The following is a 23,276-nucleotide window of genomic DNA, read 5'->3' as shown; positions in this document are numbered from 1 at the left end:
TTCGCCCTGCGGCTGAAAAGAACGTTGGGTTTGGGTTGTTTTATTGAGACTTTTACCTGTGCGAGTACGAGACTTTGATATTGTACGGCAGGGACTCTTTGGTGACTTGGGCTGGGGTTTGGTGGACGCGTTCGAAGTGAAAGGCTCGGAGGGCGCGGAGATGGGATGTGTGTGGTTGCTTATTCCTAGCGGACACTAGCTAGAGACATTCGGACGGAATATAGAAGAATGGGGAAGAAATGGCGTATATTTAAATGGTAACTGAGGATCGGGAGATGATGGTTGGCTTTTGTTATAGACGGCTGGGGATGTACGTTTGATACGTCTCGACACTGTAGCCAGACAAGATATTAGACGCCTATTAGGTGCCTCGGGCGTACTACGACGAAAAATTCATGCTGGCCGCGAAGTTCGATTCCTAAGCGGTATGAAGCTTAGACTTGAACAATTTCACCACGGCCTTGGGGCTACGTAGAGCTGGAAATTAATAAACTCGATAAGGTCATTGCATCCTGCTCTTTCGGGAACGGAGTGTAAGAGGTCTGGCATACGATTTAAATTTGATGTCCTCGAATAGAACCAGATTGAAAGCGTTGAATAGTCTAGCAACGCAACCCAGCAATCCTATAACCCTCAATACATGAGTATGAGCTTTCATGGCCACTTCTGAGAATTCAACACTGGCGAATAAGCATCCCCACGTGGTCGTGGATTCCATGTGAGACCATCTCAGTCTCGCCGTCAACAAGAACCCCAGCGCGAATGCTGTCCCAGTCTCGTGGGATCTACTTCAAACGAACAAGCTAGACTATCTTCGTTCGGGAGACGGATATATATCCCGAATATTGAAGTGAAAAACGACTTTATGGTTTGGCACCACGGATAGAAGGTCAGGAGACATGCGAGAGCGTGGTATGTCCAGGTCCGTGATCCTGAAGATTCTGCCTGGCGCAGATCTATATGTTCTTTTGGTAGATGTTTCGTTGGGCGCCCTTTCCTCATCCTAAGAAGTCAGTCAAGCTACGAGTACTAGGATGGGATGCTTCTGCCGGTCAGTCTTCATAAGAGATCGGTTATGTAGTTGTGTATACGCCCGTATCACGTTTTCCTAAAGACTACGGCAAAATCTGCCCGTCGCACAACGCCGAAGACTTGTACGAGAAAGGCATACCTTCTCCTCAACGATGCCAGAAAGAATGAGCCGAACTTTAACTAATTTGACATAGTCACGTGCATATGAAAGAGGCAGACGTTGAATAGCTTGAGGACTGTGATGATGCAGAGCATCAGTTGCTTGGGAAACGACTCCCTAGACTGTTGCTGTTGTAGTGGTTGTTCCGTTTTAGTTCCAAGTAAGCTGTCCTTCGTCAGCTGCCCGTCCTCTTCCTTGACGAATACCTTACCTTCTATACGAAGAACCCGAACTCTGGCCAGGCGTCAAGTGCTTGAACGAGGTTTTTGATAAGACCGGACGGGGGCTATGGATGCTGCGCCCCGCCTTGTACAATTTCATGCAGGCACACACAATGACCCCGTCCTTTCCTGTAGCAACTTGGTATCACAACCAAGTTGATTCAGGACGGCACCAGGAAACTTTGGTTGTGCTTTTTCAAGTTTCTATCTTGAAAGCGCGCAATATATACCAAGATAACGCTATCAAATGGCACGTCTTGTTTCACGGCGCAGGATCTAAATCAGTCACCATTGAACAACCAGAGCTCGGGTTTCCTACTAACGTTCGCAACGCGGTCTTGAACATGAGGACTACGAGGCACGTTGAAGGGAGCTGCTGGTCTATGCCGCCGACAGTCCAGACACGCCTAGGCCTGCCTCTTTCTTTCATCACAGACTGGTCTCAGCTTTAATGCTTAGCATGGAGCCACCGTCCGACCAGTCAAATCAAAAAGGCCTTTCTACATCGATCACGTTAAACAGGAGTCTCTGCCTTGCCTCCGAATTCCATCCACTGGCAAGACGGGAGGACACCAGGGACTAAATTAAGCCGACGCCGGTACTGTAGTGTAGTTGACTCCCTCCTTCTGTTCTGTGTCTCTGCATCATAGAGACTGAGAATGTCAGGCTCACGCCTTTGAGGGCTATGTGTATTATCAGACCGGCGTATATAAATCAACAACCATAGGATCTGAAGCCGATTTCTCCACAACCACGGCAATGCGACAGAAATATTCGCCATTACCATGGAAGTAGCCGGGCTGACTCAATCGAAGCAGGGGCGTATCTACCGTCTCAACCTTCGGCGGGAAGACGACGACCAACTTCATCGCGGACGCGGCGGTACGCAGAGAGAATGCGCACAGGGAGGTCTCGGAAGTGCTCAACGGTGTAACCTGTGGCAGGACGAGACAAGAACATGGGCATGTCTTCGTGGCGAGCGTAGGCGATCAACTGCTCAAGCAGCCCCGCCCAAACCTGTCACCTATCTTTGCGGGCGTATACCTTGTTGAATAAGTCAAATCACGGAAGTCTCCTAAAGGGCGCGGTGATACTGAGGAGCAGGGTGCCGCATGTCCGTGATCGACCCCAGTATCGACCGAAGAAGAGATCTCTGATCGCGGCTACGAAACCATCGTGCTCGACACAAAACTGGATCAAAGACAGGATCGCCCACTCCGGACTGCTGGGGAATTTCTTCTTCCCGATCCAGGCCTGTATTGACTCTTTAAATACATATCATTGGATCGTTGACAGATCCCATGCTCAGACCTTGCTAAGGGACCAATTCTGACTGCTGAGAGAGAGGAGGTTTGACGATACCTCGCACACTGTGCCCCTTATGATGGGCAAAAACAAGTAACGGCGAGAGAATCCTGCAGCGCCACGAGAGAGAGTCTCCCCGGTATCAAATCTGAAGAAGCTGGACGCAGAGGTGGACCGCGTTCACACGAGCATACTACCGAACCTCTCGACATGTGATCTGTCAGTGGTCACGGATATGTAACTTTCAACAAAGGCCGAAGTACACTAGAAGGTGCATTTGATTGCGAGTCAATCTGGTACAACCCATGCATAATTTCTCACCAAATACAGAGATCCGTTTCGTTCGAAAAGGCATTGTGATGTTCCGACACTTATATCTTTTTATCGTCAACGAGGAAGCATACGGATAACGGCACGGGACGTAGCTGAAGCGTCAGTAATGATAGTTGTCGACGTAGAGTAAGATATTGTACATGTATACCAGAGATGCCGCAGCTGGTTAGCACTGGTAGAGAATTATCCCTGTGTATGTGTGGGGGGGTTGATATGCAAGAGGAGAACTGCCTAGATGCCTAGACCAGTGTTGAACTTCTCCCAAAGCCTTGGCTCTGACGGGGGTCTAGAAGGCTTCGCGAAACCTGCTTGACTCTGTCCAAGAGGTCAGCAGCTGTGTCTATTTAGTTGGCATATTCGGCTTGTAGTCGAAGTTTCAATCCCAACAAAGTCGTCAAGTCATATTTCTTCGCGAATGTCAAGTCAACCATGTCCACTGTTGAGCTTGTGTCTAACAGGATGTCCCAAACTCTCACGTCTTCGCATGCCGTCTACAAAACCAAAAAGGCGATGACACGCCATGCTTAGTTCCGTAAGTAAAGTCCTTGAGAAGATCTGTCCATTCAACATTTGAGCAGATTCACCCATTCAACACTTGAGAAGACCTGTCCATTCAACACGCCCGTCTCCATGATCAAGCTGACTTGGTGATGAGACTCTTTTGTTTCGAGAACTTAGCGTCGACTGACTACCTTGCCGTAAGCCACCTCCATTCTAGGGATTTCGGTACCTCTCTCTTATTCTAAAAGGAATATGAAAAGAGTGCTGTCAAGCGCGTACGAATAGCGAGAGGTTACCGATGAGCCTGACTGTCTCTCTATGGAATTCCTGTCACAGCTGCGATCTGACCATAGACTTTCTGTCGAACCTGCAAGAAGGCAAAGGCACGGCCGAAAGGGTCAGATGGGCGATATCACTCTCGCCTCTGGTCGTCACATGCGCTTGACCGGGTCCGAAAAAGCACACTTTTATACCAGCGGAGATTCATATTGATGATTCCATCCAATGCAGAGCACTCATCAGAAGGACCAAGACGCTACCGATTGGCTATATTGAGGTCGATACTGGGACAGAGCGGGCCTTTCTAGGGGGTTTACTCAATGGCCGCAACTTGCAGCTGGAAGCTGCTCAAGATCCTCCAGCTTAACGGTGATGACAAGAACATTGTTTTCAAACAGATTCGGGTAAAGTGTCTGGGACACCTTCCACTCGAGACCGCAAGGAGATTTATTAAGCAGAGTACAAGCCTACCTCCGATTCGCAAGAGAAGTCCAGTTTTGTCCGGATCTTCGGACCGAACAGGCCGAATACTTTCTCTATCTCATTCAGTCCAGAGGCAACGGGACTCTTGTAAAAAGTAGAAATGCCTACCGTATATATATTTAGGTCAAGGGAGAGAGAAGTGCAGAAAAGCAGAAGTTGAATGGGGTTCTCTATATATACCATACAAACCGCATAACCTTTCACAATGCCTATCTCGGGGTAGCACGACAAAACAGCCTTGCTACTATCGAGTAGCGGTTTCGTATCGTGTATCTCCTTGAGCCGAGACAGGTCGGAACTCAGCATCTCCATCATAGCTACATATACGAAAGTCGATCTTAGTGCCCCGAGTACGTCATCAACAATCTAACTCAACATCAACATCAAAATCACAAAGCCATATGATGATGATTGGAAAATAAACAGTGTTTTGAAATTCCACCCCATTCTACTCCGTAAGCAAACCATCGGGGTATTGTCTCGTCACAAACGAATTGTAACGCAAAGCATCCTAACTATCCCGAATTTCCATCTCGCAACAACCATGAAAACGGGGGGAAAAACAAAGAAGAAAAGGAAAAATTCTTTTTTGATCGGAAGCCTGGGGATAACCATATCTGTCGGCCTCTCTCCCTCCGGCAACCCCAAATCCCAAATTCCTGTCCAAACCTCCCGTCATTAACACGTCTCTCTGTACCTTGTTCATGTTGGGTCTGCCCTCGCGTCCTGCCCCTTCTTGAGGGGAATATCGTCGGCCAACGTATCATCCGTCCCGCTGCCATTTCTGGTCATCCACCACCATCAATCACCGCCAGAGATCATTCGACTTCTTCTCGTTATTCGCCGTGCTGGGCCTCGGCCACAGATCCTCGTCACTTCCCCTGCTGCCACCGGTGCTCTGGCTCGGGATGGCCATGAACATACCCGCGCCGTTGCCCACCATGACACTCTTCCTCGCCGCCGCCGTGTTCCAGCCTGATCCCGCAATATCGGCGCCAAGGCCGTATGAACTAATTGGCCGGTCGCCGTGAATGCTCATGCTTCCTCGATGGCGAGATCCGCCACCCAGTGCTGCCGTAGGCTGAAGCATCACGGAAGACCAGTCCAGAGCATCATCCGCCTTGCAGTAGATTGTGAGAGGGTGTGAGAGTGGGCCGGTACCGGCAAAGGGGTTCGTGGAACTGAATCGCTGCGAGGCGCGCACTTGAGAAGCCCCTGCGAAAGGTCGAGGGATCGCCATGCCGGCGCTGCTGGGCGGCGCGAGACCGCCGCGACCACCGCTGCCGGGACCCAGACCGGACATTGGCCGGTTGGCTCCGGGCGTGTGCGAAGATTTCGGACGAGCGTTGGCGCCATAGGAGGAAAACGCCGCGGCGGGGCGGGGCAGACCCTCGAGCTCGTCTTGGAAGAACTCATCCAGCACGTAGACTGACCGCAAGTTGGGCATGCCGTTGCCTCTGAGCGATGCGGCCAAATAAGTGTAGTAACTAGCTGTGACACTGGAGTAAGGGCCCGCGGACTTGGAAGCGGTGATTTCGAAACGCAGCGACTCGAGAGAGACCGACGCGAGCCTACGCGTCCGGGGGCCACTCTTGAAAGCGTCGCTTACTGAGGCCTCGATGGCTAGCGTCTGCAGATTTGTGCCCGCGGACAAGATATCGGCGAGAGTCGCCGGGTGAACGCCCGTCTTGAGGAGGGACAAGACGAGCAGGTGGTTGCGGGTATCGGCCCGGCTCAGGTAGTCCACCAAACCTTGGGCAGTGACGGCCGGAGTATTGCTGAGGACCAGCTCCTCGAGGGGCGGGAACGGAGGCAATTCTTCACTGCGGGCAAAGATATCGTCCGAGAAGGCTTGCGACTCCATCACCTTTAGCGCGCGGAGCTTCCGCAGGTTGGCCAGAGCATGCCGCAGCACGATGGGATCCATGTTGATCTTGATCAGCTCCAGGACCTCGAGATTCTGCCAGATACCGCCGTGCGCTAGCTTGGACAAGCTGTTCTCAGCGCCTGCGCGGTACGTCATCTTGCGGAGGTCTCGGCATCTAGCCTCGACCTCGAGCCTCAATGTGGCGTAGCCATGCTCATCGGCGAAGAGGCCCTCGGGTAGGTCCACGTAGACGATGTTGGGGAGAACGTGGATAATGCGGGCAAGGTCGGCTGTGGCGGCTTCGCGGAGCATATAGGGGACCTTGAAGTATCGGACTCTGGAGCCAAAGCGTGTTGGATCCTCGCGCAAGGTTCTGCAGAGCAGCTTCAGACGGGCGGTGGGGGTATCTTCGGGGTCGGCGTTGCGCTTGAAGAAGGTCTTGCGCTTGCGCTGCTCTGACAGGTAGATCTCGCGGGGGCAATAGTGGACGGCGTCGATTCGGATGCTGTGGTACCTAGAGCAAAAGATGGTCAGCACGGCTTTTGCTACAATGGGGAACAAAAGAAGAGAACATACAGCAGGGCGTTGGCCGCTTGGTTCCATTTCCAGCAGACGCGCGCGCAGTGGGCCAGGTCTCTCAGGTCGCATAGCATGCAAGCGTCAAAGATGGCGCTCGTCTCGCACGTCTCGTAGGTCTCATCTTGGGTGTGGGGGCACACGAATGAGAATATTCGCGGGAGGATTTCCTTTGGCAGGCTCTGGAAGAGGGCGGCGGATGCTCGCGTGGGGATGTGAGCGCCGGGCGGGGAGGCGACGTTGCGGAAGTTCTGCTGGACCTGGGAAGAGTACTTTGACAGCTGGGAGTCTGTGAATTCGTGGGACTTTGACTGCTGGTGACCCTTTTGCTGCTTCTTCTTGTCCTTATCCCTGCGAAAGAACCCCATCTTCTGTAGAGGCCGAACGGCGAGCTTCATGCCAGAAGAACAGAGTCGGGGGAGAGGGGGAGGAAGGGAAAAGGGCTTGTCCAAGGTGGTATCAGGGGAATAATATATTAAGGTCGACGGGTCCCGGCGTCGCATTGGCCGATGGGAAGCGGCTTCTGGGTGTGGGTTGGGGGCGGGAGCGTGAGGCTTTCTGCAGGTCCAACGCTACGGCGAGCCAAAGTTTGAACGGTGCGAGTGGAGGATTAACTTAGTTAGAATGGCACACGATGGGCATAGGTAGGTGTGTTTGTCTGTTGGAGGTGGCCCGCCGCCCTTTGTCAATGTCGCGCTGTCTTGTTCGCTCTCTCGCGCCCAACGACGAGCCCGCAAGGTACGAGGGGTCCGGCTATGATTATCTTAATAGAAGTACCTTACGCAGTAGGCAGGAGCATTCGGCAAGGTGGGAGAAGGGCAGCCCTTTCTGCTTTTGGAGAAGTTGCCAACGGTTATGTCTAGGATGGCCTGCCGAGTCAAATCCTCCCAAAGGTCATCCAATGCATTGCGTCCCTTCTCTCGTTAAACTTCAGATGAAATTTCCGCAAACGTGACAGGTTGACAACGGCTGAACTTTTCTTTATTTTTATCCTTTGCCCTCCCCCCACTGAACACCGAGTATATGATAAGTGAGAGAGAGACACATCCAACGACCGTCCAACAAAGACGCATCCTCGTTGCGCAACAAAGAGATGCGCCCGCGGGAACCGGCGTCCAGGGCATGTCTTTAGTGGCTCCCTGATGCGTGCTAACGACTAAGAGTGCCCTCCTCGTGCGGCGTGCCTTCAGCGTCTTTTCTCCCCACCCACAGGCGCCCTACATGCGCTAGGGACCCCTGAGTCGACAAACCGCTGGTGTGGGGGAGGAGGACCGCGCCGTCTCTGATTGGCTATTGCTGCCGTCAGCTCAGGGGGTCCGCAATCCCCCCCTGATCTCTCTACTGCGTAGCAAACACCGAGCACGCATCGATTCACTGATCATCATCGCAACCCTTGGTGCCCAGCCGATCCTCACGTCTCGAAACGAAACAATTTGGCACCACCGGCACCTATGAAATATCGTACGGATCATACTCGATGCATTGCGCCTCCCGCCAGCCGCGGCTGCCACCCGGTTTTCATCTTTTCATGTCCAACCGATCCTGATGCACCAAACCAAGAAAAATGCCTGATAGACAACACATAATGTCCGAGAACCAATCTAATGCTCAAAATATGCTACTCTGCTCGTACATATCCATACTCGACCCCAATGCCAGCCCGTCGTTCTCTCAGTCTTATCCTTGTTGCCTTGCTCCCACCCGTTCCTCCTCATTTCCATTACATCCGTCCATATCCCTATATAAAATCGTGAATCGCGACTCGTCGTCCACCAAACACACATACTGCAAAGTCCGTGCAGGAACAACCAGTAGGCATTCGACAGCATTTTGTACATTTCCCATCCACTTTCGTTGCTCGTCCGTCAGGCGTGCTTCGTGACTTCTTGGCAATGCGTTTCATGCGTTAGTTGCCATTGCCGTTGAGCTGAACTCCATCGAGAGGGCTAGCCGGTCCCGACGGGCGCTTGGCGCGCAGAGTAAGCGGGAACGGGTATTCATCGGGGTCTTCCTCCTCACTGCGAATTCGTGTTAGCCATGTCGAATCACATCATCAGCAATCGTCAACTTACGGCAACTTCCAGGCGACGTAATCCTCCGTGTTCAAACCTTCCCTGCCTTCTTGCAAGCTGGCGAAGTCGCCAGGCGTCATCATGCCCGTGCGGTCGCGAGGAGATCCAGGGACCGAGAAGGGTCGCGAAATCTTCTGCTCGACGCCGGGGATGAAGTCTTCCTCCTCCTCTCCGTTGAAAGAGCCTGGGTAAGCCCGTCTCAGTGCCAGCTGGCGAGCCTTGACGTACTCCATGCCCATTCTCTTCCAGTCCAGCAAATCGCTCAGGCGCTCCGTACGGTTACGCTGGTTGATGCGTTGACGACGGCTCTTTTGGCAAAAGTCAAACATGTGGTTGGTGAGCTGGTTGACCGAGTCGTCAACGCCCTTGGTCCGGCGGTCCACAATGTAGATACCGTAGTCGCTCGAGTTCTCAATCAACTCCTCCATGTAGCACCCAAAGCCGGACAGGTTGGTCGTGATGCTAGGAACACCCATGACTGTGCATTCGGCCGGGGTGTATCCCCAAGGCTCGTAGTACGAAGCAAAGATACCCATGTGCGTGCCGCGCACGAACTCGTCGTAGTCCAGGGGCAGGACAGGGTTGGCCGAGTTCAAGAATTCGGGGTGGAAGACAATCTTGACACGGTCTGTGGGGTGGTTGAAGAGCTGGACACGTCTGATCTGGTTCAGTACGGGGTCCTCGCTGTCGTTGAGCATGTTGTGGGTAACGATGGGCGGCAGGCCGTGGCGCTTCATCGCGAACAGCCGCCTACGGATGAGTACACGATCTTGCGCGCTGATGAGCTCCTTGTCATCGGGCATCGGGTCACCGTCGTGCCACTTGAGGGAGCGCTCAAAGATGCGACGACCAATGCCCTTTTCAATGACATCGACAGTGTCGCGCAGCGACTTGATGACGGCCTGTCCCTTGAGTGCCTCGACGGTGAGCGACGTGGTCTGCGCTGGCATGATCACAAAGGCAACGACAGTGATCTTGCTGCCGGCGCTCTTGAGGCGGTGGTTCAGGCGGGCGAGGGACTCGATGAACATATCGACACCTTTGTTTCTGAACTCGTAACGGCCGGCGGTGAAGAAGTACAACGTGTTCTCGGGGTCGAAGTCGTAGTGGCCGTAGAAGTGGCCGCGGACGAAGTCGTGAATCTTTTCCTTGGCTTGTTGATGCAGGTTCTGGAACTCGTGCATGGCGGAGAACTTGGTAACATTGAGACCGTTGGGCAGCACACCGTCGGGTTTCCTCTTCAGCAAATGCTCGCTCTCGTATGCGGTGATGTGTGAGACAGTGGTGAAGACATCGCAGGAGTGGGCGGCGGCGCGCTCGATGCAGTATCTGTGGTAGATACCGCGCTTTCCGGCCTCGGCGTCAACATCAAACCATTGGAGGTTGTTGTAGAAGTCAACGGATCCGGCACAGAGGTATCTTCCCAGGAGGGTTGCGTGGGTAGTGAAGATTGTCGTCACGTCGATGCGGCGTCTCTTGGTGAGCGGCAGAGCGACACCGGCGAGCCACTCGTGGAAATGCGCAATGACGGCTCTTTTCTTCTCGTGGCACACAAACTGCAGAAAGCATGGTGGTCAGCTTTGCCCCGGGTGAAAAAGTGCATTGTCCTTACCTCTCCCAAGAACCAGGCGACGACGTATCCAAAAACAACAGCTTCGTTTGTCTCGTCATCGCTGGGCGGCGAAGGGATGCTAGCCACGTTCCACAGGTCGGCCTTCCACTCATCCATGAAGTGGTAAGCAGTCTTTGTGTCGAAGAGCAGGACTCGGGGAGCGCCATCGATGAGCCAGCGGCCGTAGAGGATGCCAATTCCACGGTCTCTCATGGACTGAATCGTAGCAGCAAGCTCGGGGTTCGTGGGCTCCAACTCTTCCACCTCGACTGCGGCCTGTTGTTTGGTAAGCAGACTGTAGACGATGCAACTCGCGGTTCCAGACTTACCGAGTTGTGGTTCAAGGGCCCGATGAGAGTATAGCGATCGCCATACTCGGCCGTGGTCACGGGAGCTTTGGACTTGAGGACCGAGTAGATACCACCGACTGCATAGGATGGGTCAGCCCACTGCGGAGACTACGGTCCAGGGGGGGTTTGAATCGTGGGGACTGTACCTCGATGGGCAACCTCGGTTGCGATTTCGAATAGCAGATGGTTCTTCACATCGCGGGCAGGGCGGTCGTTGTTGTCCCGCTGACCTTGGGGGAAGTCGGACATGGTGACTGAAAGGCAATCTGGAAGTGCTGAGCCGGGGGAAGAGTCAGTTAGTGGGAGAGACGGACAGCTTCGAAATGAGGGTTGGGCGTGGGGACGAAGGTAGAAAAGGAGTCTGGGAAGTTTGCATCGTGGCCCCAGACTCAATGGGAGCTTGGATGACGCAAATATGTAGAAAGCACTCACCCGTAACCAAGGCGACGCGGTGGAAATGTGAAGACGTCGGAGCTTGGAGAAGCTCCCGAGATGGCTTGGGTCGGAAGACAAGGCTTTGATTTCAAGACAATGGGAGGTGTGGAAGGTTTTGGGAAAGCTGGACAGGAACGGCGGCGGCAGATAAAGAAAAAGTTCAAGAGCTCTTTTGACGAGGAGGAGGAGAGAAGTTGTCTGCGGGGAAGAAAGGTTTTAGCTACGAAGGTCCTTGGGCCTTGGGAAAAGAAGCGAGCGAGAGCGCGCGGGCAAGGCCTGGTCTGATGTGTGGTGGTGTGGTTGCGTGGTTGGACAATGCAGCAGCAGGTCCCCCCCATCCAGTGACCAGCCCAGCTTTTTCCTGTTCGCGCTAACGACAGCTGAGGCGATACCTTGATAATGTGTTGACAGCCCGCCAACCCCAATGTATCAATCTTTTTTTGTGGAAGCTACCTTAAGGTACCTTAGCTGATTTTGACCATGCCTAATGGATACGAACTGGCGTCGACATGTAGAGACTTTTCTGGCCAGAAGCAAAACAGTAGCAGAAGTGGAAAGGCCAAGGGACAGAGGGCAGCATGGCAAGGTACTTCCCTCCACGCCTCCCTCTTGGGCTCCCACCATGGGGATGGGACTGGTTTGTCAACTGGAAACTGGAGAGTGCGGGTGAGGAGAGGTGCGATGGGCGCGCTCAGCGTGGAGGAAGCACTGCTAGAGTGGGACAACAATAGCGGATATTACAGGGCCCCTGGACCTGTCCGAAGCTACCACTAGCGGGAATCCACTCTGCAGTTTTGGGCGGGTTTGGTCGCGGAATACCAGGCCGGTACAAGTCCAGACCGCGACCTCGCTCAACAAATTCTTTTCCCATATTGCGCCGGGTGTGCAACTGAGTGTATTTTTTTCGTCTTCTCCAACTGTGATGTCCCCCTCTGAACGCTGTAATTCTCTCCAAGTCTTCCTACGGACTCGCCGTCGCTGACTTTCGCCTTGCCTTCCCGAATGCAACTCTTCCTGCATCCTAATGATTCCGATATTCAACGCGCATTATCCCGCTTTCTGTTATAGGATAGGCGCTCAACTCCTTGATTGCCCAGAGAAACCGAAGCGGAGGGACCCTGTTGCCTCCACCTTTGCCTCTTGTATCGGAATTGCCATCATGATCCAACATTGAAAAGAGCGCAGCTTGTGCTGGGCAGAAAGTGTCTGCAGATGTACCTCTGGCGTACTTGCATGGGGGTGGCTACGTCTGGAATGGCGGCCTGGGAGCGCCAGGCTTCACGCAATTTTGATAGAAGTGGGGACCTCTCGTGAGCTTTCTCCGGCCCAGCTTAGTCAGAATGACGACAAACTTTGCGGGGTTGACCATCCCCAGACTCTCCCCCATCTGCAACTTTTGGCAGCTCTTGTCCCAGTGACGAAAGATAGAGCGAAAAAAGGAACGCCCATCCCGGGGCCGGCCAATCAGTCCATCAACCTAAAGCTTGCAGACACACGCAAAGATCCTGCTTCGGTTTTGATGCCGACGATGGGAAATCGTTAGCCCAGATTTGCCAAATCTAGCAGAGCACTTACGCAGTAGAGAAAAAAAAAAAACCCCAAGTAGTGTCTCAATTCCTGGCGAAAAAAAGTTTTGACCTTGGAATATTTTGCCACATTTCTACTCCCATTTCTCCTATTGGCCTTCGAGACATCAACATTCAAGACACCGCGGGTAAATGACGGGCGACGCAGCCCAAAACTCCCATCTGGGCCACATCCATCTGGAAATGTATCCGGACACACACGCCAGGGCGATCCGTTACATCACTTGAAATGTTGGATCCTTTAACCTGCCAGACTCCGGTGGTTGACTAGGCGCCGGGTTTTCGCATTCCTGACTGCTGGTCAGCTCGACAGGTCATCCAAAACGTGATAGCTGGATGCCATAGACTGTCAAGGGTTTGGACTCGTCTTAACAAAGACAGGGACCTCAGAATATCTCACGGATGGTGGATCTCTCTCCACCTTCATGACTAGAGATCTTGATCCTTTAACTACGTTGTGGCAGAGGCTCTGCTCACCTCCCCAAGGATCAGATCCAGTTTCCCGCATTAGGACGTTCGGTCCGAATTCCCACACACTCCTCGTTGCTTTCCAGCTAGACGCAGTTCGCAGAACGCATCGTCAGATCCTAGTGCACGATCCCGTCTAACAGTTTTCCAACGGTCGTTCAGAGATCTATCCCATCCACTTTGACTCCACCAAGTATGCTAAATCTGTTGCGAATAAGATATCTCAAGATCAAAGGGAGGGACCACGACGTGTGCATCTCCGACAACTTGATAATCTTCCTGCCAAACTTCAAGAATGCAGAACGGGCAATCGAAAACGTAATAACTTTTGTCATACACGAATTAACAGAGCCAAAAAAATCTTTGATTACTCTTGCGACCCCCAATGTTGTTGGTATACTCTGTCTCACCGGTTCGGGACTTGGAAATCGTCCCGTATCTAGGGATGAAGTTGGCAAGTGTTGGTACGACAACGGACCCCGATACCGAAGCTTCAACAACCTTCGTCCCAAACTCGGGTCGAACCATGCTCGCCTTACCGTCTGGGCTGATCTAATGGTCGAGACTGTAACTCAAGAGGGCAGTGTAACTACCAGAGGCATAGTGTGGGATCCCCGACATTCCTTTCTGTTATTGACAACGCTGCCAACAAGTCCAACTGCCACAGTCACAGAGTCTTTTTGATGGCCCTAGCTCTCGGGGATCTCACCCGGGGCCACATTCCGTGGGCCCCGTTGAGCCGCAGGTGGGAAATGAGAGACGGTTTGGAATTCCGAGGTGAGCCTTGACGCCCGACTAGCACACGAGCTCCTTTTCCAAGCTGTTCTAGGCCAGATGGCGGTCGACAACCCTTGGCAGGTTCTAGAAATGAGGCATAGAAAGAGACGGCTATACGTGGTTCTTTCCTTGGACAAATGATCCCAATGTGAGAGAGATGGTAGCTTGATTTGACCATCCATACGAAACTTCTTCTGCCTTGCCCACTCCAAACATGGTGAAGCTCGCCCAAGAACCAATAAAAGGATGCATTCTTGGTAATATCTCCTGCCTACATGGGATGCCAGGAGATATATTGCTATGAGAGGACAGCTACGATTGAATTCTTCGACACTGATCGACTATTCTGGGCGGAATGTCGCGACGAAGAAAGATGAAAGGGATGCCATCGTTGACTGGCCACTATAAGGCTGCACATAACGAGGCAAGTAGCCGTGGCAGGTATGCACTAAGCGAGTAACACCCGCCGCCTAACCCGAACGCAGCCATCACGTGACTGCAAGCGCGCTGTCAAGGTTTTCCCGCTCGGCCCACGACAGACATTCCGTCAACCACATGCAACTTGAATCATCACGACTAACCAGCCCTAGCCAACCCGCAACGACGCACGAAGGTGCATGTTGGATTACAAAGGATTGCGCGCCATGTCCTGAACTCGCCGCGAAGGACATTTTGACAATGGAAGGACTCTGCACCTACGGGTGCCTGGGGATTACGGGCTGACGGAATGGCGGTGTCTGACGCTTGGTGCAGTCAATATTTGGTCACAGCTCTTGATCGTGGAGGATAAAGCAGAACCTGCCATCATTCAGTCGCGGCTACGGCTATGCCGCTGCTGTCATTTTGCCATTTGTGGGACCCTTGCTCCCTTACAGCGACGACGGAGAGGGAGCAACCCTCGCCCTACCCCAAGATGCGCCCGATGCGCCCGTCTGACGATATCGATGCTCACTGATCGTTACTACGCCATACCGTGGCCATCATGGCTGATTACGAATTCAAGGACAAGCAAAGGGGCTGATCAAGGAATGGACCCAACGGCGGAACTCATCTTTGCCTAGAGCAGGCCAATAGGTGTGGCATGGGTATTTCGGTCGTTTGGACGGATGGTTTCGCGAGGCACTGATGCCAAAGATATGCCCAGCCAAAGGGCTCATCATTGAAGCAAACACCGTCACCATGTCGAGAGGCAAGTCCAAGGCTTCTTGCCGAAGTTGTCAAACCGACTCCTCACATGCGACATGTGCGGGTCACGACTGTCCATGCCCCAACGCTGTCGAAGCCTTGATGCTCTTGTCCTCCATCGACATAAAGATTGTGGCATTGTGCTGCCACCGCAGATGCTGCACGCTGGTAGAGGTCGGCATCCAGCCCAGCGTCTGGCCCAGTTGCCCGCACGCTTCTGAATGTTGTGCTTCGCGACAGGTTCTGCGGGCCTGGGAGAGAAGAGGAGGAGGAACTGGCGGGTATTGGCGCGTAAATCGTACATAGTGACATTGTTGCATCGACCTCATGCCTTCTTGCACGGTAACAGGCAGAAGGAGGACAGATAGTTTGCTAGGGGTTTGTGGGATAACACCTCAAACAAAGCCTGGCTCGCGACTGGCAAGGATCAGGCTGGTGCTCAGGCTGGCTGGGTTCCGATTGAATCAGACGAGCCAAAACCACTTTGGGGAAAGAGGTAGATGGAACGCGGCTGTGGTTCTGCAAGTGCACCACTGTGGGGGACGTTGATCAGATCCACGGACTTTCTGAGCCAGCGATTTTTGGTGGTGGTTTTGGCATGCTGCATATGCCATTTGACAGCACGCGCCGATACGCCGACCGCCGACGCCGCAAAAACCCGCGGCCATCGAGCGGGATTGCTTGGTGCTTATGGAGGCTCTACACTACGAGCACAGCCTTGCATCTTCCACACTGCGTCGTTGCTCGTTCTGTTTTCTTTTCATCGTCGACTGATTGATGGTTTGGCGGCACCACATTGCTCTACCTCGACAACTGCATATCACGCTTACAAGACGGCGATATCACGTTATCGGGGAAACTTCGGCAGGCAACGTGCTCACACCTAAAAACTCAAATCGTATCGGCTGTAGCGATGGAGTCCTACCACCGCAACCGCCCTCGACATGTCGCCATGAGAGACGACCGCAGATCAGGCGATGAGCGCAGAGACCGAGGCAGAGCTGGTCGAGAAGTGACACGCTCCCGCAGATCTCCTTCGCCTCCACCACGTCGACCTCGAGAATCAGACAGATTGCCAGACAGCAAACCGCGCGACCCCCCTCCCGACAAGTCACAGCCTTCCGGCCGAAGCCACCATAGAACACGCGAACGTAGCAGAGAGCGACCTCGTCGAGCATCCCCGTCGCCTTCCCGTCGCGACAAGTACAGAGAAGACTCTCGTGATCGATCTCGTGGTAGGGGTACTGGGGAGTCGCGGCGCGAATCCCGAGCCAAGCACCCGCGAGATCGCAGTCAAGGAGCACAGCGAGGTGACGGCGCCGCGTCTCCGTCCTCGAAGCGACTGAGGAGTCGAAGCCCTGACAGGACTGCCACGGAGAGAAAGAAGCCTAGACGAGATAATAGCCCGCGTCGTGATCACCGCGAAGCAGCCCCCGGAGACGGTGGTCGAAGTGCACGAGGCTCGCCACGTCCCTCTCGACGGTCACCCAGTCCCGACCGCCGCGAATACCGGTCAAAACCCAAGGAAAGAAGTCGGCGAAGGCATCGAAGCAGGACTCGCTCACCTGAGAGAGAGAAACGAAGAGATCGTCGTGATCGTTCTGCGTCACGCCGCCGTGAGCAGTCTCCTGGTCGAAGGAGAGACCGATCTCCGCTGCCGCATCGCCAAAGGTCACCAGCCAGACCTCCCTCCACATCCACAAGGAGTGATCGTCGCCCGGCATCGCCGCGACGCAGCTCCAGAGATAGGCAGCGTAGAAGGCCGTCCCAGTCCCGTCCCTCCACTCGATCCCTTAGTAGGGGGTCAGGTAGACGAGGGCAACAGGGCGACGAATCCCGAATTACTTCCAAGTCTCAACCGTCCTCTGGTGCCAACAGCGTGGAGGTCAGCATGAGTGGCAGAGGCAATCATCGGGGGGGCTTTGTCTCTCAGGGGCCGCCTGCGTTCGCCCACGGCCAACAGTACAGCGACCCACGACAATTTTCTCAATCCCCGCAACCAACCCCCAATTCATACAACGGATCCCCAAACCAGTCGCCGTACGGTGCTGGCAGGGGAAACTGGGGTTCTCAATTTTCTCCAACGCAGTACGTCGTACAACATTCCATCAATTCACCCTCACACTCTTGCTCACTATCTTCTAGTCAATATCCCCCTCAGTATTCGCAGTCCAACTACGGTCCTCCCACCGGACCGTCGGGCGCTTATACACCCAATCCCTCCTACTCGCCACCGCCATCCGCCCCGACAGGACCTATGCACACGAACTATTCTCATCCCAATTATCGAGGCAACTTCCGTGGGGGACTTCGGACCCCACTCGGACCTGGTCGAGGCGGCTACAGAGGCAACAGCTTCAAGAGTGCTAGCTCTGCACAATGGACATCCAATGCCTCGGGGACCGGCTCTCGGGCCGATGACATCAAGTCCCAGCACTCTGCAACGCCTGCTCAGAGTAGCAAGTCCGATGTTGGCGACAATGCAGAGGACGGCGAGAACCCGTTCCGCCCATCTAAGGACATGCAGGTCGAGGATACCACACCGTCTGACAAGGCTCCCGAGAGCAATTCTCAGCGACCCGAAAAGGCTCCCCCTTCTGGGCCGGCTGCCCAGTCGGCCTCATCTTCGTCGTCGAAGTTCAGCTTTGCGTTTAAGGCATCTGCAAAGCCCACTCCGACGGCGCCCAAGCCTGAGATTTCTCAAAAGTTCAACGCTCCTGCAAAGCGGGACACCTCACAGCAGGATGACTCCAAGGACCGGGATCGCGAACGAGATCGTGAACGGGAGCGTGACCGAGACCGAGACCGAGGAAGAGACAGAGATCGCGAACGTGATCGTGACCGCGACCACGGCCGTGATCGAGAACGCGATAGGGCCCGCGAGAAGGACAAGCAGATTGACAAGGACATTCTTCGGAGTGCCCCGACCGAACCGGCGTCGGCGAGGGCCCGCCAGGAACCCAGGCAACCTCCTCCGGGGCCCCGCCATGCCACCGCTCCGAGGACACGCAAGATCAAGAAGACGATGAAGCGCCTGAAGCCAGGACCGAAACTCCCGGACGATCTTATCAAATCAGAGTCTGTCTATTTCCGCAAACCCGGCAACGAGTCCGTCGTCGGCTCCGGCACGTACGGCAAGGTTTTCAAGGCTTTGCACGTCTACACGAAAGGACTCGTTGCGCTTAAGCGTATCCGCATGGAGGGTGAGAGAGACGGATTCCCCGTTACGGCGGTCCGCGAGATCAAGCTTCTCCAGTCGCTGCGGCATACAAATATTGTCCAGCTCCAGGAGGTCATGGTGGAAAGAAACGATTGCTTCATGGTTTTCGAATACCTATCACACGACTTGACGGGCATTCTGAACCATCCATCCTTCACGCTTGACGCGGCCCAGAAGAAGCACATGACGATGCAACTCTTTGATGGACTCGACTATTTGCACAAGAGAGGCGTTCTTCACCGAGACATCAAAGCTGCCAACATTCTCGTCAGCAGTGACGGCGTTTTGAAGCTTGCAGATTTCGGTCTAGCCCGCTTCTACGCCAAAAGACACCAGCTGGACTACACCAACCGGGTCATCACCATTTGGTATCGCTCGCCAGAACTGCTCCTTGGTGAGACGCAGTACGGCCCCGCTTGCGATGTCTGGAGTGCCGCCTGCGTCATGGTGGAGATCTTTACCCGCCATGCCATCTTCCCAGGTGATGGAAGCGAGATCAACCAGTTGGATAAGATCTACGCTGTGATGGGAACCCCGAACAAGGCAGAGTGGCCAGGCCTGATCGATATGCCGTGGTTCGAACTGCTGCGTCCCGGGTACCGCCGGGCGAACACCTTCCCCCAAAAGTACCAGGACAGGCTGCCGGCATCCGCATACCGACTCCTGGCCGCCATGTTTGCATACGACCCCGCCAAGAGACCGTCGGCCGCCGAGGTACTCGCAGATGAGTACTTTACCACCGAGGACCCGCCTCCGCAACAGGCCGTGGAGTGAGTTTTTCTTATTTGAGTCGCTTATTGCAATGTAGTGCTAACTTATTTTCTAGGCTTGCTGATTTGGATGGCGACTGGCACGAGTTTGAGTCAAAGGCGCTCCGACGAGAGAACGAGCGGAAAGAAAAGGAAGCGCGGCGGGCGGCGTCATCGGCCAAGGACAGCGGCAACAACAGCAACGGCAGCAGCAACAACAAGCCCCGGGACCGTAAGAGGGAGCCCGAGGCTCACGACGACCGTGGCGACGCTAAGAGGGTCCACGTGGAGACGAAGCCGGCGGTTGCTGTCGAGCGTCCCAGGGCCTAGAAGACCCGGTGGCGCTGACGAGGTCTCCCACTATTTGGTACGGCCACCCACGACCAATTTTTCTTGTTTATCTTACTCTTCTGCATTGTTTTGCGTTGGCATGGCGTTGGGGGGGCATTTTCATTTGGAAGGGTTTCCACGCGTGGGGTTGGACGAAGGGTTGGGAGGTTTGGAGGGGGGAGGGGCCTTGCCTGCAAGCTTGGCTTCTTATCATCATCACGAGACGGCTTGGGTGAGTTGTCTTCGAAAATAGTTGTTCCGAGAATTGTGGTACACGTTTTTGGTCGACGTAGTGTAAGAAAGAAGAATATACCAGGAGACGATGATGATGACGGAACTTTGCCACTGCGGATACTTTGACGGTCATTGTGATGTTTCCGATCTGTATCCGTACTCTCGCCGACCTCGGTGCGAGTGAGGCAACGAGCACAGTGAACGTTCATCGTAAGAGATGCCATGCCAAGCGTCATTCCAATCACTGACAACACCACGTCCTGGTGCACACTTAGCTTCAAGCAGTACTTCAAATGGGTTGAACGCCTTTACATCTCAATTCTCAATCTGAAAAAATAGATTAAACACAGCCACCGTTCCCTCTTTGACCCAGTCCGTTCCCCAAAATATCATGTCCTCTCATTCTTGTGTGTGTGTGTATCGTAAAAGTCGTCAAATCATTCTTCGTGTTGTTGTGCGAAGTTGTACTGCTTACAGTTTTGATGAGCCGCAACCCCTATTCTGTCGGGGTCATCGTCTCCGGTCTGTGATTTTTTGTGTATAGCCTTCCGCTTTATATGTGGGTATCAGAATCAGGTCTCTTTTTTGGTCATTTCTCGCCGTCCCTTTTTTTGATACCGAGGCGATCAAGCCCAGTAGCACCTCGTCATGTCACTTCTTTTGTTCGAAAGTGCTCAGCATCGCGCTTGTCAGCATCGAACCGGGCCTCGCTGCCCATAATGTGCAATGCCATCCGATGCACCGAAGTCTCATGACTGACCCTCGACGCCCTTCCCCTTGTTCTTGAACTCCGCCGTTTTGAGCAATTCGCGTAAGCTGCCCTCAGCATGGCTTCGCGACACGCCGCCCTGAGCAGACGCTGAGCCGAGTCCCACGACAGGCGGCAATCTCCACGGCACCCATCCAGTCAGCCCGGCCAGAAGACCCGTCGGTGTCTTCGTCTGATCAGGCTGGGCTGATGTCTCGTGGTGCTGGGGCCCAGATGTATCGGCTCGATGACTTTCGTCCGATCCTTTGTGGACATGGCGATGCACCACGCTCTCGTCGACATCCGTCCGAACTTCAAGATGGCTTGTCGACGTTTTTGGCAAAGCCGGCTCGCTGACTAAAGCTGTTGCTGAGCTTCGGGGCGAGGCAGGCTTGTTGGTGGCCACGGACTGTCGTGTACTCTCTAACATGGCCGTGGCGAATGATGAGGACTTCCTCCTGACTAGTGGCGGCGGCTGGTCCTTCTGATTCTTGCTTGACTGTCCCTCGCCTTCGCTGACCGACGACGTGGGCGTCGTGCTGCCTGAAGACTTGCGTGCGGCCCTGCCTCGCACCTCGGCGGTGATCTCTGCGGCCGACTTCTTTTTCGACTTGTCCTCCTCGGAAGACCGACTGGAAGACATAATCGTCTCCAAGGTTCCCATTGCTATACTTCTCCTCCGGCCAGTACTCCGTCGCTTCTTATGCCTGCGCTCTTCATCCGATACAACGGCTTCCAGTGTTGGACCAGCATTCTGGCGCTGGCGCCTGGAAGACGATGCGCGGCTTGTGAAAGACGCGCCGGATCCGTGAGGTGCAACATGAACCTCGTACTGGTTACTCAATGAGTATCGCGATCGGGCACATATCTCGGCAATTCGATCGAGGTCGGCGTTGATGTTATTCTCTCCCTCCTCTGCCTCAATGTTGGCCATCATGCTCTTGAAGCTATAAGCCTCCACAGGCGGGAGCTTGGCTAGGGCATCCTGGCCCTCCAGGCGCTTCTTGGCCATTCCTCTAGCCATACTCAAGCCTCCATTCTGAGCAGACTTGGTCCCGCCGAATGTGGTGCGAAGAGCTATGATGCGCCGTACAGAAGCTGCGGAGCCGCTCACCACGGACGAGGCGGTTCGTGGGCCGAGACCACCTCCGCTTACACCGTTACTGCGACTGGTACTGGTGGGCCGGCTGTGAGACCCAGAGTATGTTCTTACAATGACGGGCTGAGAATATGTACTGCTCTGGGCACCGGTAGACTTGGCGTAGCGATGGCGGGAAGGGTAGTTGCTGTTCAGCTCGCGCAGGGCAGAAGTACGATGTGCGGCGGTGCTATCGTCGAGGGGAATCGGCTTTCCCTCAGCCGTCGAGGGAACAAGAGATGTCGAGGACGTGTTGGGCTGGAAGAGCGGGGGAAATGCAAATGATATAGAGTCTCGCGAGGTTCTCTTGGACGCGAGAGAGGAAGGGAATTGAGTAGCCGCGGGGGCACCTCCGGGACGAGCACCTGGGGGATGATGGCGGGATTGAGATGAACCGGAGTGGTCTTGAGGAGGGGTCTTCCCTGAACCCATCTTCACTGGAGGTCGCGGATTGCGCGACGGGCTAAATATATGTACAACGAGATAGCAGCATGAGCTGCCAGGGTAGTAGTTTTGAAGGGTAAGTCGGCGTTGCTATGTCGTGCGGCAGGATGGGGTTTGGGGTGGGAAAAAAAGTCAGATCAGCGGATGCGGAGGCATGGTTAGCTGGTATCGGACGTCGCGTGTGGGAGAGAGAGATATGTCGAGTGCTGTTCCTGACCGGGATGTGGTTCGCGGGCGAGGAGAGAATATGCAGGTAGGTTGTTTTAGCAAATGTGCGAATCGTTCGTTTTGGAACTGTGTCCTTCCAAATGGGCAATGGGCGGTCTCGGGAGGTGGAGATGGGTTAAGTTGAGACAGGCAGATACGGGCGATTGAGGTGTGTGAGTGTCTACTGTAGTATATTCGAGTAGCGTGACTGCGGCGTGGTGGAGCGAGTTCTGTGAGGAAGCAATCCGGATCGCCTCGAGATGCGCAGACAAGGTTGCAAACTGGATTCCCCGCAGCGATTGCAGATTTCTCTCGAGAAGAGGAGCAGAAAGGTGGAGGAGGAATGAGACAAAAGCGATGGAAGGGGAAATCAGAAAAAGGGGGGGAAGCAAGAAAAAGAGTATTCTGGCAAATGTTTAGGGTGAAGTTGCATCCGGTTGTAGCGTTGGGTTTTTTGGAGCGGGGGAAGAGGCAGGAGGCAGGAGGCAGGAGGCAGGAGAAAGAGAGGCTACTTGCAGTTTAGACTGTGACAATAGGCGCAAAAGAGGTATCCGGAGACACAATATGACAGACAGCCCAGCCAAAAAAGACAGCCCGGCTTTTGGTAGGCCGCTAGAGAAAAGCACTTGAGAGGCTATTACGGGCTAGAGCAACGCGGCACCAGCGAACGAAGCAGGTGCGTGCTGCACGAGTGTCGTGGCTGCCGTTCAAAGGGTGGTCCGACACTGACCCCCCTGTCGCTGCCATTGAGCTCCCGTCAGTGCCGTCCAATGACGGCGGGCTTTACCGTGCCAAACGGCAATACTGTGAGACGTTGGCACGGTCCTCTTCCCCGCCGGTCGTTCTTCCGTTCTCAATCCCCAGTGTCCCACCCTCCGGCACCTCAGCACAGCGACACGGCGACTGGCCCAAAAGTGCCAACTCTACGCCCGGGCCATAGTCAAAAATGACCAGTCACCACCAC

The 23,276-nt window shown here is 54.3% G+C and overlaps 4 protein-coding genes across 4 annotated transcripts; 1 reads left to right on the top strand and 3 right to left on the bottom strand.

The window, feature by feature from the left end:
* Positions 1–4,704: 4,704 nt before the first annotated feature.
* HER10_EVM0007804 (F-box domain-containing protein) lies at positions 4,705–7,502 on the bottom strand. The gene is made up of 2 exons (XM_035477348.1): positions 6,758–7,502; positions 4,705–6,695 (listed from the first exon to the last, which is right to left on the bottom strand). Exons 1-2 carry the CDS (start codon positions 7,258–7,260, stop codon positions 5,120–5,122), a joined length of 2,079 nt encoding a protein of 692 aa, XP_035332927.1. The 5' UTR covers positions 7,261–7,502; the 3' UTR covers positions 4,705–5,119.
* Positions 7,503–7,756: 254 nt separating this feature from the next.
* Positions 7,757–11,518, bottom strand: HER10_EVM0004639 (glycogen synthase). Its single transcript, XM_035474275.1, has 5 exons — positions 10,938–11,518; positions 10,771–10,868; positions 10,442–10,717; positions 8,830–10,385; positions 7,757–8,775 (listed from the first exon to the last, which is right to left on the bottom strand). The coding sequence occupies exons 1-5, from the start codon at positions 11,038–11,040 to the stop codon at positions 8,664–8,666; spliced, it is 2,145 nt and encodes a 714-aa protein (XP_035332525.1). The 5' UTR covers positions 11,041–11,518; the 3' UTR covers positions 7,757–8,663.
* Positions 11,519–14,618: 3,100 nt separating this feature from the next.
* HER10_EVM0004545 (uncharacterized protein) lies at positions 14,619–19,700 on the top strand. Its single transcript, XM_035474186.1, has 3 exons — positions 14,619–17,330; positions 17,388–19,232; positions 19,289–19,700. Exons 1-3 carry the CDS (start codon positions 16,156–16,158, stop codon positions 19,539–19,541), a joined length of 3,273 nt encoding a protein of 1,090 aa, XP_035332511.1. The 5' UTR covers positions 14,619–16,155; the 3' UTR covers positions 19,542–19,700.
* An 18-nt stretch (positions 19,701–19,718) lies between these two features.
* HER10_EVM0010769 (uncharacterized protein) lies at positions 19,719–22,819 on the bottom strand. Its single transcript, XM_035480218.1, has one exon. It carries the CDS (start codon positions 22,091–22,093, stop codon positions 20,525–20,527), a length of 1,569 nt encoding a protein of 522 aa, XP_035333285.1. The 5' UTR covers positions 22,094–22,819; the 3' UTR covers positions 19,719–20,524.
* Positions 22,820–23,276: the final 457 nt, after the last annotated feature.

This window comes from Colletotrichum scovillei, assembly GCF_011075155.1.
Source record: "Colletotrichum scovillei strain TJNH1 chromosome Unknown Contig00006, whole genome shotgun sequence".
In the NCBI taxonomy this organism is placed as follows: Eukaryota; Fungi; Ascomycota; class Sordariomycetes; order Glomerellales; family Glomerellaceae; genus Colletotrichum; species Colletotrichum scovillei.
This window is presented reverse-complemented; position numbering and strand designations above follow the sequence as displayed.

What these genes read in the sequence shown, in the direction of transcription:
- HER10_EVM0007804 (XM_035477348.1), bottom strand. Translation starts at nt 7,260, where the DNA reads ATGCGACGCCGGGACCCGTCGACCTTAATATATTATTCCCCTGATACC. An exon ending in CAAGCGGCCAACGCCCTGCT is followed by an intron (nt 6,696 to 6,757) that starts GTATGTTCTCTT and finishes CTTTTGCTCTAG; the next exon opens with GTACCACAGCATCCGAATCG.
- HER10_EVM0004639 (XM_035474275.1), bottom strand. Translation starts at nt 11,040, where the DNA reads ATGTCCGACTTCCCCCAAGGTCAGCGGGACAACAACGACCGCCCTGCC. An exon ending in TCGCCTGGTTCTTGGGAGAG is followed by an intron (nt 10,386 to 10,441) that starts GTAAGGACAATG and finishes TGCTTTCTGCAG; the next exon opens with TTTGTGTGCCACGAGAAGAA. An exon ending in TACGTCGCCTGGAAGTTGCC is followed by an intron (nt 8,776 to 8,829) that starts GTAAGTTGACGA and finishes ACGAATTCGCAG; the next exon opens with TGAGGAGGAAGACCCCGATG.
- HER10_EVM0004545 (XM_035474186.1), top strand. Translation starts at nt 16,156, where the DNA reads ATGGAGTCCTACCACCGCAACCGCCCTCGACATGTCGCCATGAGAGAC. An exon ending in TCTCAATTTTCTCCAACGCA is followed by an intron (nt 17,331 to 17,387) that starts GTACGTCGTACA and finishes ACTATCTTCTAG; the next exon opens with TCAATATCCCCCTCAGTATT. An exon ending in CCTCCGCAACAGGCCGTGGA is followed by an intron (nt 19,233 to 19,288) that starts GTGAGTTTTTCT and finishes CTTATTTTCTAG; the next exon opens with GCTTGCTGATTTGGATGGCG.
- HER10_EVM0010769 (XM_035480218.1), bottom strand. Translation starts at nt 22,093, where the DNA reads ATGGGTTCAGGGAAGACCCCTCCTCAAGACCACTCCGGTTCATCTCAA.